General features: G+C 40.7%; 1 protein-coding gene across 4 annotated transcripts in view; it reads left to right on the forward strand.

The window, feature by feature from the left end:
- The first annotated feature begins 846 nt into the window (after nt 1–846).
- The window catches only part of PGBD1 (piggyBac transposable element derived 1), a 38793-nt gene continuing 24091 nt past the window's right edge, over nt 847–15548 (forward strand). Inside the window, exons 1-4 of one of the 4 annotated variants that reach the window (XM_030803162.1) lie at nt 847–952; nt 5605–5685; nt 5773–6090; nt 6422–6539. In XM_030803162.1, the coding sequence (XP_030659022.1) occupies nt 5671–5685; nt 5773–6090; nt 6422–6539 (451 nt within the window). In that variant the 5' untranslated portion in view covers nt 847–952; nt 5605–5670. Of the gene's footprint in view, nt 1193–5604; nt 5686–5772; nt 6091–6421; nt 6540–15548 lie in introns of all 4 variants that reach the window. The other 3 variants (XM_030803161.1, XM_030803164.1, XM_030803163.1) reach the window with 3 other exon arrangements.

The raw sequence follows: 15548 nt of genomic DNA on the forward strand, positions 1-15548 counted from the left end.
ATGGTGTATGTACCACATTTTTTTTTTCCAGTCCACCATTGATGGGCATCTAGGTTGATTCCATGTCTCTGCTATTGTGAAAAGTGCTGTGATGAACATACACATGCATGGGTCTTTATGGTAGAACAGTACATTCCTCTGGGTATATACCCAATAATGGAATTGCTGGGTCGAATGAGAGCTCTGTTTTAAGTTCTTTAGGAAATTTCCAAATTGCTTTCCACAGTGGCAGAACTAATCTACATTCCCACCAGCAATGTATAAGCATTCAAAGAGTTTATCTTATTCAAAAACTATAAAAACCCAGTTTGTGATACTGTGGGCAAGAGAGAGACTATTTCTGTTCTCTGTTGTAGAATTTATTTTGATAAAGTGATATCTGTTGCTTTTATTCCCCCTGGAACTTACATTGATTGCAAAGTGTTGTTGACTTATTTTCTCTCACAGTAATAGCCCTAATTTCTTATTACCTTAAACCTTTCAATCCAAACATATGTCCATTGTTTAGTTTAATTTTCGAAATACTTTGACAATTATTTTTGCCATTGTGTTTGATGAATTTTTAAATTGGGAAAAAATGGCGAAGTATGTGTGTTTTATTTATGTGAGCAAAGTGAAAATGTTGGCTATTTGTAATAACACTCAAAGGAGCTGGCCTGTTTTTACATGAATAAAATAAACATCCGCTTTAAAATGAGAAAACAAAAACAAAAACAAAACAAAAAAAACCAACAATCTCAGCTCACAACGAGATGACCCTCCCAGCCATCCTCAGCAGGCGGTACCCATGTTAGTCTCCTTCTGCATGCCTAAGCGGCGGCACCATCGAGCCACGGTCCTCCAGCGTTCCTAGAGCGGAGAAGAAAGCGCTCCGAAGAGCTAGAGCTGACACTCGGCGATGAGCTAAGACGGTGTTTCAGAGCGTTTGGTTCCTCTAAGGCCCGTTGGACAGGTGAGCGGACCCTGGAGCTGGGCCCCGGGCTGGGGCGGAACTGCGGCCTAGGGACCTAGGGAGCAGCTACTTCCCGGCGGGTGCCGAGAACCTTCCCTCTACCGAGGGGGCGGGGTCTGTAGCGGAGGTGTCGGCCCTGGGACCTATGAGAGTGATGAAGCTGTGGATCTAGTTAACGGAGTACAACCTTCTGCTGCATATTTTTCATCCATTCAGCGCAATTTTAAGTAGACATTAAAGATAGGCGTCACCGAGAAGGTAATATTTGAGCAGAAATCTGAAGGAGGTGGGTGGAAAGACCTAAGTGGCTTTTGCGGGCAGGAAGTTTCTAGGTAGGGGCAATAGCAAGTGCAAAGGTCTTAAAGCAGGAGCTTGCTTGGCATATTTGAGGAATAACGGGAAGACTGGAGTGGTTGGAGCAGTGAACAAAGGCGACCTTTGTAGGGAATGATGTCAGAGAGATTGGGGTATGGAGAGGAAGAGTGTAGAGTAAATGAGAACTGTATCGTGTAAGGAATTTTGTCTTTTTTTGGTGTGTGTTTTTGGAGGATTTTGAGCAGAAGAAAACATGATCTGACTTACGTTTTAAAGCATCTTTACTTGGGGACTCATGATGATAATAGATTGTAAGTGGGCAAGAATGGAATCAAGAAAACTTAAAAGTTAAGAGTAATTTTTTAAAATTCCAGGTAATTCAGGTGGGAGATAAGTAATTCAGGTGGCTCAAGATATTGAGCCAGTGGTCAGATTATGATCTGCTTTGAAAATAGAGACAATAATATTTGCTGCTGGGTCAGATGTAGGGTGTGACAGTAAGAAGGCAAATATAAATCCTAGGTTTTGGGCCTGTGGGTGCAAGAGATACTGGAGGAAAGATCTGAGGTTTAGATTTGGTACCTTGTGTAAGTTCTTCAACTCTCCCCGTCTCAATTTCCTTCTCTGCACGATGAAATTAGGAATAGTGTCTTCTTTATAGGGTTGTGTGAGGGTTAAATAATTAATATATGTGAAACATGTAGTATAGTTGTCCTGGCTCATTGTTTTATTATGCTGAGACATGAAGTGTGAGTGGGCATTAACAAGAAGAAAATTGGAGGGTTGGAGGGTGGTCCAAGCAGAAGGAATAAGCTGTGGAAGGGCCAAGGAGCAAGAAGGAGTATTGCAAATTTGAGGAAATAAAGTACTTCATTAGATCAAAAAACAATTTAAACCATATTAAATGTTTTGAACTTGATCCTAAGGGTAATAATCAGCCATTATATGTAACAGGCATAGCAGGGACATAATAATATTTCATATCCTCCTTAGAATGATCACTGTTTGCGTGTGGAAAATAGATTGGTGACAGTCTGTCACAGTAGTCTGGGTAGAAGACGATGGCAAAGGGGATGAGAAGTGGATTGATTTGAGAGATATTTAAGCAATAGAATCAATAGAACTTGATTGATCAGATACGTGAGATATGAAAGGAGGAAGGAATGGTCAGTGTTCTGGCTCAAATAGCTGGGTAGATGGAGCTCCTCCCAAAACAGTTTATCAAATTATTTATTATATATTGTGTTTGATATATTTAATCACATTATAGAAATGAACTCACCACTAATTCATCATCATACCCAGCTAGGCACGGTGGCTCATGCCTGTAATCCCAGCACTTTGGGAGGCTGAGGATGGTGGATCACTTGAGGTCAGGAATTCAAGACCAGCTTGGTCAACATGGTGAAACACTGTCTCTGCTAAAAATACAAAAATTAGCTGGGTGTCATGGCAGGCATTTGTAATTCCAGCTACTCGGGAGGCCGAGGGAGGAGAATCACTTGAACCCGGGAGGCAGAGGTTGCAGTGAGCCAAGATTGAGCTGCTGTACTCCAGCCTGGGCAACAGAGGCAGACTCCATTTCAAAGAAAAAAAAGAAAAAAAAAAACACATCATACCCTATATATACATATCAACATCATACTACATGTTTATTTATATACCAATACTGATACAGATACCAGTATATATATATATATGTATGTGGCATAGATATATTTATATACTGATATTAGTATAGATATCTCTATAGATATAATAATACGAATACAGGTATATACATAAAATACGAATACAGGTATATATACATAAACAATAATCCGAATTATGTCTATATATACATATGCCTGTATTTGTGTCATTATTTGTATAACTAGGGTATCTATATCGGTAAAGATAGGTAGAGATCTAGAAAGAGATTTACTATAGGGAATTAGCATAGGCCATTATGGAGGCTGGCAAGTCTCAGTATCTTCAGAGTGAGTTTTCAAGCTGGAGACCCAGGAGAGCAAATGGTTTAGTTCCAGCTCAAGCCCAAAGGCCTGAGAACCAGGAGAGCTGATGGTGTAGTTCCTGTCTGAAGGCCATAGGCTTGAGATTCAGTAAGAGCTGTTTTATTTCCAAGTCTGATGGCAAGAAAAAAGCTGATGATTCAGTTTGAAGCATTTTAGACAGGAAGAATTCTCTTACTCAGGGATGAGTCAGCCTTTTTGTTCTAGTCAGACTTAACTGCTTGGATGAGGCCCACCAACATTATGGAGGGCAGTCTGTTTTAGTCTACAGTCTACCAATTTAAATGTTAATCTCATTCCAAAAACACCCTCACAGAAACATCCAGAATAATGTTCGACCGAATATCTGAGCACCCTGTGGCCCAGTTAAGTTGACACATAAAATTAACCATTACAATACCAATCTTTTATTTTGTGGCTAATGATCATCGCTTTTTTTTGAGACAGAGTCTCACTCTGTCGCCCAGGCTGGAGTGCAGTGGTGTGATCTCAACTCACTGCAACCTCCACCTCCCGGGTTCAAGTGATTCTCCTGCCTTAGCCTCCCGAGTAGCTAGGACTATAGACGTGTGCCACCACGCCTGGCTAATTTTTTGTATTTTTAGTAGACACGGGGTTTCACTGATAATCATCACTTTCTTGGACTTTTTTACTTATATTAAGAATACTAGGAATTGGCTTTTTAAAGTTTAAGTTCATTTTGACTAAGAAAAATAATTATTAGCTGGGAAGTGTTAACTATGTACACATTCAGCAATATATAACAGCAAACTGTTTGGAGGCTAAGCCACTGATTAAGTGAGCCTTCTCCCGTTCTCCCACTTACTGCATGCACATTGATTCAAAGGCATGTGTCAGCAGCTGACAGATGGTATTTCACTGATCTATAGGGATACTTAAGCATAGTCAAAATCAAGAATGCTAAATCCCCACGTACCAAGGGCCTGCCCCAAAGGATGATAGGGAATTGTCTGAGTTCATTTTTGACATGTTGGATTTGAGAGGCTTCTGTAGGGTATCCTGGTCCCAAATAGCCAGAAGGAAATTCAAGTCTGACACTTGATATATCTGACCTGAAGAATAAGGAAATCATCAGCATAAGGAAAGTAATTGAAGTTGCAAACATACTTATACTCTACATTAGCCCTTTCTAGTTTCTGCCCTATCTTTCTTGTTCCATTCAATGTATTACTTTTTTGAAATTTATCATTTATGCTCACTCTCCATTTTCTCATTTCCTGTGGCAGGTTAGCTATTCTTACTACCAAAATTACCTTCACAGAGGTCACTAATGACATCTTTGTTTTTGAATCAAGTGTCTATGCCAGGTCTTAGATTAATTCACCATCTTATAGCGTTTCACACTCTTGAACACTGTGTTCATATCATTTCCCTTATAAATCAGTGAATTATTTCTGTTCTTTAGAATTATCTCATTTACCTCAAAACTTCTGTGAATTAGGTATTATCTTCACTTTACAAATGAGTAAACTAAGTCCAAAAGGATAAGTAACTTGCCCCAGGTCACAACATGTAAGTGACAGGGCTGGATTGGAACCCAGGCCTGTCTAAGGCCCAGGGTCTTTCCACCATTCCACATTTACAGAAATAGACCTCCTTGACCTTCTGGATACTATTGTCTTTTTTCTCCTCCTAATTTTCCAGTCCCATCTCACGTCTGTTTCTTACGTGTAGATGTTTCCCAGGATTCCGGCTCCATATAACGTTTTCCCAGCCATAACTACTACACTGAACATCCAGCAGCTTTATGCTGTCTTTTTCTTTGTCTGAAAAAACTTTATTTCCTTGTCTTTCACTTGTCTTTTTTCTTTTCTTTTTCTTTCTTTCTTTCATTCTTTTTCTCTTTTCTTCCTTTTTTAATATAGGTCTTGCTATGGTTGCCCAGGCTGAACTCAGACTCCTGGGCTCAAGCAGTTCTCCCTCCTCAGCCTCCCGGGTAGCTGGGATTACAGGCATGTGCCACCATGCCCGGTGTCACTATGTTGCCCAGGCTGGACTCAAACTCCTGGGCTTAAGCAGTCTTTCCACCTCAGCCTCCCAAAGTGCTGAGATGACAAGTGTGAGCCACAATGCCTAGCCTCAGTTATTTTGAGGGCTACAAAATGGTGATTTTTCAAATCTATTATTCCTTCTACATTAGATGGTATTCCGTAAGATAGTTTTTTCCTTCTGTGTGTATGTTTAGAAATGGTTGTTTCAGAGAGAAAAAATGGATAATAGGAAACTTATAAACCCAAGAAAATGTTATTGTTCTTGTTAGCAGTACTATTACTGTTTCTGTCATTCTTGTTACTATATTTTTAGGAGTGTCTCTGAAGATACAGTCCAAAGAAAGTTCTCCAAAATAAGGAAAGCAGTCTGAAGCTGGGGATGGCGACAGCATTGGTGAGTGCCCATTCCCTGGCTCCCCTGAATCTGAAGAAGGAGGGGCTTCGGGTAGTGAGGGAGGATCACTACTCTACTTGGGAATAGGGATTCAAGCTGCAAGGAAACAGTAAAGGCCTTGGACAGGAGCCATTGTGCAAACAATTCAGGCAGTTGTGTTATGAAGAGACCACAGGACCTCGAGAAGCACTAAGTCGGCTCCGGGAGCTCTGTCAACAGTGGCTACAGCCCAAGACCCATACCAAGGAGCAGATCCTGGAGCTGCTGGTGCTGGAGCAGTTTCTGATCATCCTGCCTAAGGAGCTCCAGGCCTGGGTACAGGAGCATCACCCAGAGAGCGGGGAGGACGTGGTTGTTGTTCTGGAGGATTTGCAGCTGGATCTTGGAGAAACAGGACAACAGGTGGTAAGGGTCAGATGTGCTCTTTTTCAGGAATGCAGGAATTGAGATCTCTGGCCAGACAGGTGGACATGGGTTCATCAGCGGAAGGAGAATTACTAAGCTTTGATTCAGTTTTTTTCCAGTCTAGCTGTTAATTTCTATAGGTCTTACCTCAACCTTACCTGGCCCTTGCTGGGAGAAAACTGAATGTGCACCAGATTCCCCATCTTCTTTTCTTTGCCCCTCTGGGGTTTCTCTTTGTTCTTTTTTTTTAACATCTAGGTGTTTTACTGAACAGCAGTTTTCTAAACCCACATATATCTAATTATGCCTCCATATACCTAATTGTCCCTAGGACCCAGACCAAGCAAAGAAACAAAAAATGCTTGTGGAGGAGATGGCCCCTCTGAGAGGAGTACAGGAACAGCAGGTTCGGCCTGAGTGTGAAGTTACAAAGCCTGAGAAAGAGAAGGGTAAGAATTGGATTGCATCTTCTGTGTGTGAGATGTGATGGACTGTGCCTTTCCCTCTGAGGTTGTGCTTAGCACCCTTGTATTTTGTTTTTTGCTTTTGTTTTGAGTCAGGTTTACTGAAGCATAATTTACATGTAGTAAAATTCACTCTTTTTAGATGTACAGGTCAATGAGTTTTCACAAATGCGAAATAATTATGGTCTAATCAGGACCACTATCAAGAGATAAGAGATGTCTATCACCCCAAATATTTTAGTTGAACAAAATAACAAGGAAAGGGTACAAAGGGAACCTGGACCTTCACCTTGCTCTTCTTCCTCTTACTGTAGGGGTGAATAAAAAAAGCAGTGCTAGGCCAGCTACTTGGGAAGCTAAGGGAGAAGGATCGCTTGAGCCCAGTTCAAGGCTGCAGTGAGCAATGATCGTGCCACTGCACTTCAGTCTGGGCAACATCTCTTAAAAAAGCAAGTAGTGGCCAGGCATGGTGGCTCATGCCTGTAAACCCAGCACTTTGGGAGGCCAAGGCGGGTAGATTACGAGGTCAGGAGTTCAAGACCAGCCTGGCCAAGATGGTGAAACACTGTCTCTACTAAAAATACAAAAATTAGCCAGGTGTGGTGGCGGGTGCCTGTAATCCCAGCTACTCGGGAGGCTGAGGCAGAGAATTGCTTGAACCCAGGACAAAAAAAAAAAAAAGTAGTGATAGTTTTTTAATCAAGGCAAAGAAAGCCACATGCTTCATTACTCATTTTTTAAAATTTCCTTCAAATTATTGTAAATGGCCACTATCTTTCATTTCTAAATGTCACCTGGATTTTTTTTTTTTTTTGGTTCTATATTTTCTTTTTTGTTGTTGTTTTTCTATTGAGACAGGTTCTTGCTCTGTCTTCAGGCTGGAGTACAATGGTGCAGTCATAGCTCACTACAGCCTTGACCTTCCAGGCTCAAGTGATCCTTCCAGCTCAGCCTCCCAAGTAGCTGGGACTACAGGTGTGTGTGCCACCACACCTGGCTTTTTATTATTATTATTTGTAGAGACAGGGTCACCCTATGTTGCCCTGGCTGGTCTCGAACTCCTGGTCTTAAGCATTTCTCCCATTTGGGCCTCTCACAGTCCTGACATTATAGGTGCAAGCCATCTCGCCCACCCTCCTTTATTTTCTTTGTCACTGAAATTCTTCTTCCTAATTTTTGCTCCTTACATTTTTTCATTTCTTCTTCTTTTTTTTTTCTGTCATAGAACTAATTACATTATATTGTAGTTTCTAGTCTGCTTCTCTTTTTCTCTTGCCAGACTAAAAGGGAAGGGATTTTGTTTTGTTTTCTGAGTCAGCTACAGTCTGGCCTAGCGTAGACCCTCAATAAATGTCTGTTTGATGAATGGCTGGTTTTATATCTAAAATCATGCTTTACATGCTAGCTATTCTTCTGTTCAATTTCCAAGTCAGCTTCAAAGTTACCTTTCTTCTGGGAGCATCCTGAATAAAGTAGCTGAAAGAAAGGGACCTACCTTTTCTCAATAGCCTTGCAGAAATGAATTAGCCTTGCAGAAATGATTACCATGTAATCAGTGATGGGTGTATAGTTTAAATACAAAAAGTAAATGTGGCTGCCGTAATCCCACTACTTTGGGAAGCCAAAGTGGGAGGATTGCATGAAGCCAGATGTTTGAGACCAGCCTGGGCAACATAGTGAAACCCTATCCTCTACAAAAAATAAATAAATAGCTAGGCGTGGTGGCATGCAGCTGTAGTTCTAGCCACTTGGGAGGCTGAGGCAAGAGGATTGCTTGAGCCCAGGAGATCAAGACTGCAGTGAGCTATGCCATTGCACCACTGTACTCCAGCCTTGGCAACAGAGCAAGACCATGTCTCAAAAAAAGTGAATGTAATGTCAGTAGACTCTTGAAAATGTCCCTTACCCTCTGGATCTGTTAAAAATGTTATTTTGTATTCAAAATTCAGGTTGTTTTTTGGTTTCATCCTCTCTTGCTTTTTTAAAGTTGTATATGTGATTATGTCATTACTGGAAGAGTCTTATTCCTTTCCCTTAATCTCTCACTCCTGCCCCCTGCCCCTGTGTAGGATTGAATACTTCATTCTGTTGTAGAGGGTCTTTGTACACAGTACATTATTACATTATTTAATTTCTTCACTCCCCACCTGTGACCTTCCTTTCTCTGATGTCTCCTTACTAATCCCTTCACTTTTACTTTTCCTTTCAGCTGTCATCCACTCTCTCCTTTTTAATTATCTGCTGAATTAACTTGCTCACACTGATTAACCCTCTTTTGTTTGTTATTAGTGCTGCTTAGAGTCTCTTCTATTTTCTCCATCCAGCTTTCCTTTTACTCTTTCATTCTGACTTTGCATCCCCAGTCATGCTCCTAGCCTTTAAAGAGTTATCCTTAGCTACAAGAAAAACTGGTAAATAAAAATATAAAACTAAACAAACAAAAAAAACCTTCACATTCTTCTCACCCGTCTGCTTGTGTATCTGAGCTTAAGTTTTCTCTATTTTCATTTAATTTCACCCTTAGGACACAGGCCATTTATTTAGTAAACATTTGTTTAATGTCTGTTATGTACCAGGCTCTGTGCTAGAGAAAACAAAGTCTGCTCTGCATGTGCTTACAGTCTCTTGGGGCATTGTGCATCAGGGGTGCAGGGAGAGAGATAGACATGAATAAATTATCACAGCGTTGAGATAAAAGCTCTGTTGAACCACACAGGAGAGCAGTTACTGCTGTCCAAGGAGATTAGGAAAGGCGAAGGCATTTTTGTGAACTTCATGTTATTGTCAAGGTCTTATAGTACATTATTCTTTCTTTCTTGATGAGGACACAGAGCCCAGATAATTTACCTTACTTTTTTAAGATTACACAGTTAGTGATAAAATTGGCACCACATCTACATTTCTTCATTTTCAGCTAAAATGCTGTCCCTTTCTTATGGGCCCTGGGGGCCTCAATTAACCTAGCTTTTTTTATTTTCCATGTGACAAGTTATCTTCAAGACTGTACAGCCATGCCCTTTAAGACAGTTTATTTGCTTGCTTGCTAGGTTCTCTGTGTGTGGTATCCCATGATAAAATTTAAACTTTAAAATAAGTCACCTCCCACCAGAATTCCCCATCTTTCCCCAAAGGCAGTCACAGTTAACAATGTCTTGTGTACCATCCTGTAACTATTTTATACAATCACAAGCATCCACAATGTTTTTACTTTGCACACATGGCTTCATTAAATTTTTTTTTCCTTTTAGTTGCAGATTCCTTTCCCCAAGCATCAAAAGACAAGTAATTGGTGGTATATATTTAATATTGCAGGTGAGGAGACAAGGATTGAGAATGGGAAGCTTGTTGTAGTAACAGACTCTTGTGGAAGAGTAGAGTCATCTGGGAAAATATCTGAACCCATGGAGGCTCATAATGAGGGCTCTAACTTGGAAAGGCAGCAGGCCAAGCCCAAAGAGAAGACTGAGTATAAATGCTCAGAACGTGGGCAGGGATTCATCCAGCACTTGGACCTGATTGAACATGCGAGTACACACACGGGAAAGAAACTCTGCGAGTCTGATGTGTGTCAGAGTTCCAGTCTTACAGGACATAAGAAAGTCCTCTCTAGAAAGAAAGGTCATCAGTGTCATGAGTGTGGGAAAGCCTTTCAGAGGAGTTCACACCTCGTCAGACATCAGAAAATCCATCTTGGTGAGAAGCCTTATCAGTGCAATGAGTGTGGCAAAGTCTTTAGCCAGAATGCAGGCCTTTTGGAGCATCTCAGAATTCATACTGGAGAGAAACCTTATCTATGTATCCATTGTGGAAAAAATTTTAGGCGCAGCTCTCACCTTAATCGACACCAGAGAATTCACAGTCAGGAGGAGCCCTGTGAGTGCAAGGAGTGTGGAAAAACCTTTAGTCAGGCCTTACTCCTCACCCACCATCAGAGAATCCATAGTCACTCCAAAAGCCATCAATGTAACGAGTGTGGAAAAGCTTTCAGTTTGACCTCAGACCTTATTCGACACCACAGAATTCATACTGGAGAAAAACCTTTCAAGTGTAACATATGCCAGAAAGCCTTCCGACTAAACTCACACCTTGCTCAGCATGTAAGAATCCACAATGAAGAAAAACCCTATCAGTGTAGTGAATGTGGAGAAGCCTTCAGGCAAAGGTCAGGTCTTTTTCAACATCAGAGATATCACCACAAAGACAAACTGGCTTGATGAGGTGTTCTCTCCTTGTAGAACATCAGAGAGGGCACACTGACTAGCAAACAGCACTTTAAGAAAAGTCACCGTAGCCCACTGTGGCATCAGAAAATTCTTGGGGGCTGAGTTGGAGGCTCCCTGCCGCTATTCCCTCTCCTTTGCTTTCCTTGAAGTCAGCTTTGGACCACAATAATTTCACTCTAGATGATACGCTAGGATCAAAGTTAAACAGCATTCTTCACTGCTGGACATCTCAGAGCATTTAACATAACTGCATGATTATATACTCTAAGCAATAGAGAGCTTCATGACTAAGCGTTTTGAAGTCAGCAGTGAATCAAGTGCCCACAGATTTGCAGGCTTAAGCAGAACAAGGGAAGATTGATATTTTTGCATATGCTATAGCAACTTACTCCTATGAAATAAAACTGATGATGTTTGGAAGTATACTACTCTCAAAGGTGTCTTAAAGTACAGGTTAATGGTGAACATTTTCCCCCAGTGGCTTCACCTCATTCCTCCCACTGGCTTTACCCCTTCCTTCCCCAATGGAAGCATTTTCAAAAGCAAAGATAATTTTCACTGGTGAACTTTAGAACTTGCCTTCAGGGTTAGCTTCATGTAATTTTACCATTTCCCATCCCCATTCCCCACCACATTATGTCAAGATTCAAGTTATAAATCAATGTTTTACTTAGACTTTGAAAGAGATTTCATGAGTAATTTGAATGAACCTTGCTGAATTAATCTGTATAGCAACCGTCTGACTTGATAACTCCAGTGCCAGTATAGTGGCTGCTGCATAGACACTATTCAGTAAATGCCTGATGAAAGAAATTGGACTTTTTCCCTTTAATATTGATAATGCAATTTTGAAATGTTGCTTGTTCCGGAATACTTCGGAAGTTAAACAATAAAGTCAGCTTGGAGAGGAGATCATGATCTTTATATTGTGAATACCAGAATGTCACAGATGAAGAATATTAAAATTAGGGGCGTCCACTCCAAAACATATCACCAGAGTGACAAATACCACTTACTTATCGTTGGTAGCTGCAGAGGGTATTCCTGTCAGGAGAAGACTTCTCGGTCTTCCAATGTGAAAAGATCAGTGAACCCTCATGTAGTGATTGGGACTAGATTCAGCTGCATATAATTTAAAAAAAAAAAGCATGAATGACTTCATACAAGTTTATTTTTCTCTCTAATAGAAAAGGGCTGGAGATAATTAGTCCATCCTTGATGGCTGCTGAAGCTCCAGTTATCACATGCAAAATGTGGACAAAAGGCAGAGGAACAAAAAGAGGCTCATCCCAGTTCAGTCACCTCCTTTTGAGCAGCCCCTCCAAAAATCACTTAGTAAGTATATCATAGGCAAAACCTAGGCAAAGAAGGCTGGAAAGTGTGTCTTATTCTGAATTGCAGAGTGCCCAGCTGAAAATTAGGCTTCCATTACTAAGGATAAAGGGGAGAGTTAAGCTGATCAAAAGCAACAATCAATACAATTTCTTGGAGGGAAAACAAATCTGTCATAGAAGCAGCTGTAGCTTTTTTTTTTTTTTTTCATGCGGAGTTTCACTCTTTTTGTCCATGCTGGAGTGCAATAATGCGATCTCAGCTCACTGCAACCTTCCCCTCCTGGGTTGAAGCAATTCCCCTGCCTCAGCCTCCCACGTAGCTGAGATTACAGGCATGTGCCACCACGCCCAGCTAATTTTGTATTTTTAGTAGAGACGGGGCTTCACCATGTTGGTCAGGCTGTTCTTGAACCCCTGACCTCAGGTGATCCACCCACCTCAGCCTCCCAAAGTGCTGGGATTACACGCGTGAGCCACAGCGCCCAGCCTTCAGCTATAACTTTTTGAGACACTAAAAGATTTCATGTAAAATCAGTTGCATTGTGTTGCTTAGGAAGCCAGAAAGCTATGTATATTTTATTCTGCCTTTACGAGTAAAATTAAGTTGATGTCCGGAATTTTCCCCCAAGTATTTTGAGGACTATGTTAAGATCGGTATCTAAACATTTAGCACCATCTCATAGTTTAAATCTATTTGATTCTGCTCAGTTTAAGAAAGTACATAGAATACATTATTATTATGAAAATGAAAAGATTCGAAGTGTGAAGTACTTTCTCTCACAATTATCTGGAAGACGTATATTGGCTTTCTCCATGATGATTTTATAGAACAGGTGTAAACATTCTAAATGTATTGACACCTTAAACAACTTACTTCTTCCTTATAGATCCAAAGGAAATGGTGTTCTCGTTATTTCCCTTTGGTCAGACCCATATCCACCTGGGCATAAATGTCAGCTAGAGGTATATTTAATTAATAATGTCTTCTTACTACGTAATTCTTAAAAGTTATAGAAACATTTAACAAAGGGCAAATGTCATAACAAATCTCAAGGTTTTGCTTGCAGTGGAAGACACCCTGAAAGGTAAATTAAAAATCCCTATTCAGAGGACAGGAACCCAGGAGGGATGTATTGCAGCAATATTTTCTACTGATCAGGCATTTCTGTTTGAGTAGTATCTTGTAATATCCAAATATACAGTGAAGTGGGAAGTCACTGTTTCTCCATTTCCCACTCACTCACTTGTTTAAAAAACTGATAAAGCTACTAAGTAGTTTGCTATTAAAAGTAGTATGGGAAAATAGGGAAGGGGAAAAATAACCCTAATAGTCTGTATTAATATCTTCATAAATTCTTATTAAATTATGTCTGATAGAAGTTCATATCCATTGTTTAAAAAACTTGAAAAATGTGGCCAGGCGCGGTGGCTCAAGCCTGTAATCCCAGCACTTTGGGAGGCCGAGGCGGGCGGATCACGAGGTCAGGAGATCGAGACCATCCTGGCTAACACAGTGAAAACCCGTCTCTACTAGAAATACAAAAAAATTAGCCGGCTGTGTTGGCGGGCGCCTGTAGTCCCAGCTACTCGGGAGGCTGAGGCAGGAGAATGGCGTGAACCCGGGAGGCGGAGCTTGCAGTGAGCCGAGATCGCGCCACTGCACTCCAGCCTGGGGCACAGAGCAAGACTCCGTCTCAAAAAAAAAAAAAAAAAAAAAAAAAAAAAAAAAAACTTGAAAAATGTAAAGAAAACAAATCATCTTGTTCATGGTACAAATATAACCTCTTAATGTAGATTTGTAGATAACTGGTCTTTTTCACACATAAACAATTGACTTTTCTCACTGGACTTTAGGTCATGAACAATTTTTATTTGTACCAGACAGGATAGTCAGTTTACCTATCCTCACATCCTGTTCTAATCCACTCCTGCCATAATTCTGAGTGTGCAGCCTGCCATGTGACCTGTCCCCCACCACTGATGATTGGATCAAGAAGGGACCCTCAAGCCAGGCTTTAGATGCCCATAAAAATTTGACATTGGATCACAGATTTTGATTGGTGTTTATTAGGTATTTGAACCCAAAAGTAATACAGAGTTGGAGGCCAGGTGCAGTAGCTCATTCCTGTAATCCCAACACATTGGGAGGCCAAGATGGGAGGATCAGTTGAACCCAGGAGTTCGAGACCAGCCTGGGCAACATGACGAAACCCCATCTCTACAAAAAATAAAAAAATTAGCTAGGTTGGTGGTGCACACCTGTAGTCCTAGCTACTTGGGAGGCAGAGATGGGGGGCTTATTCAAGTGCAGGAGATCAAGGCTGCAGTGAACCATGATTGCACCACTGCAGTCTAGCCTGGGCAACAGAACAGGACTCTGTCTAAAATATACATAGAAAAAGAGAGAGAGGACACAAGCACACACTGGAACAATTTTTGTGGCCAGTTGAAAACCAAATAGAGACAAACTGAGAAACAAAAAATGAAGCGGACTCCTGAAGTGGGAATCCCATGAGGGCTCCAAGAGAATCAAGTGGGGCAACTTCAGCCCTCAGCCTCTGCAATCCATATATACCCTGGTCTTGGGAGTCCATAGAATACTGTTTCCTTCTAATAAATGTTTCAAACAAATCCCTGCAGATTTATTAAAAGTCTTCATAGAAGATAATTTTCCATATAAGCTGTGCAATATTCTATGGTATATGTCCCCAGTGTTAATCATTGACGTCATTTACAGTTTGATCACCATAAACAATTTTTCAGTGAACATCCTTGTATATACAACTTTGCATACTTACAAAATTTTTTTCTTTGTTCAGTTCCCATAATGAGAATCAATGAGGCAGAAGGTAGGCATATTTTCTAAGGCTTTTGATGCATTTTCCAGAATGCCCTCCAGAAAAGTTACACTAATTTGTACACCCTGTTAGCAGCCTGTGATAATGCCCAATTTTCTATACCCACATAAACTCTGGGAATTATTCTTTTGAATATTTGACAGTCTGATGTGTACAAAATGGATTGCTTTTTTTAATAGGCCATTTTTTAGAGCAGTTTTAAGTTCTCAGCAAAATTGAGAGGAAGATACAAAGATTTCTCATATACCCACTGCTCCCATTCATGTATAGCCTCCTCTATTATCAACATCCCCTCCCAGGGTGACATTTGTTACAATTGATGAACCTACATTGACATATTATCACCCAAAGACCATGGTTTACATTAGGGTTCACTCTTGGTATTGTTCATTTTATGGGTCTGGACAAATACATAATATCTTGTCCACCATTACAGTTTAACTGCCCTAAAAATCCACTGTGCCTTACCTATTATTCATCCCTCCCTTTTTCCAGCCCCTAGCAACCACTGACCTTTCTACAGTCTTTATAGTTTTGCCTTTTCCAGGATGTCGTGTATACATGTTGAGTACACCTAAT

The sequence above is a fragment of the Nomascus leucogenys genome, chromosome 22a, assembly GCF_006542625.1.
Source record: "Nomascus leucogenys isolate Asia chromosome 22a, Asia_NLE_v1, whole genome shotgun sequence".
In the NCBI taxonomy this organism is placed as follows: Eukaryota; Metazoa; Chordata; class Mammalia; order Primates; family Hylobatidae; genus Nomascus; species Nomascus leucogenys.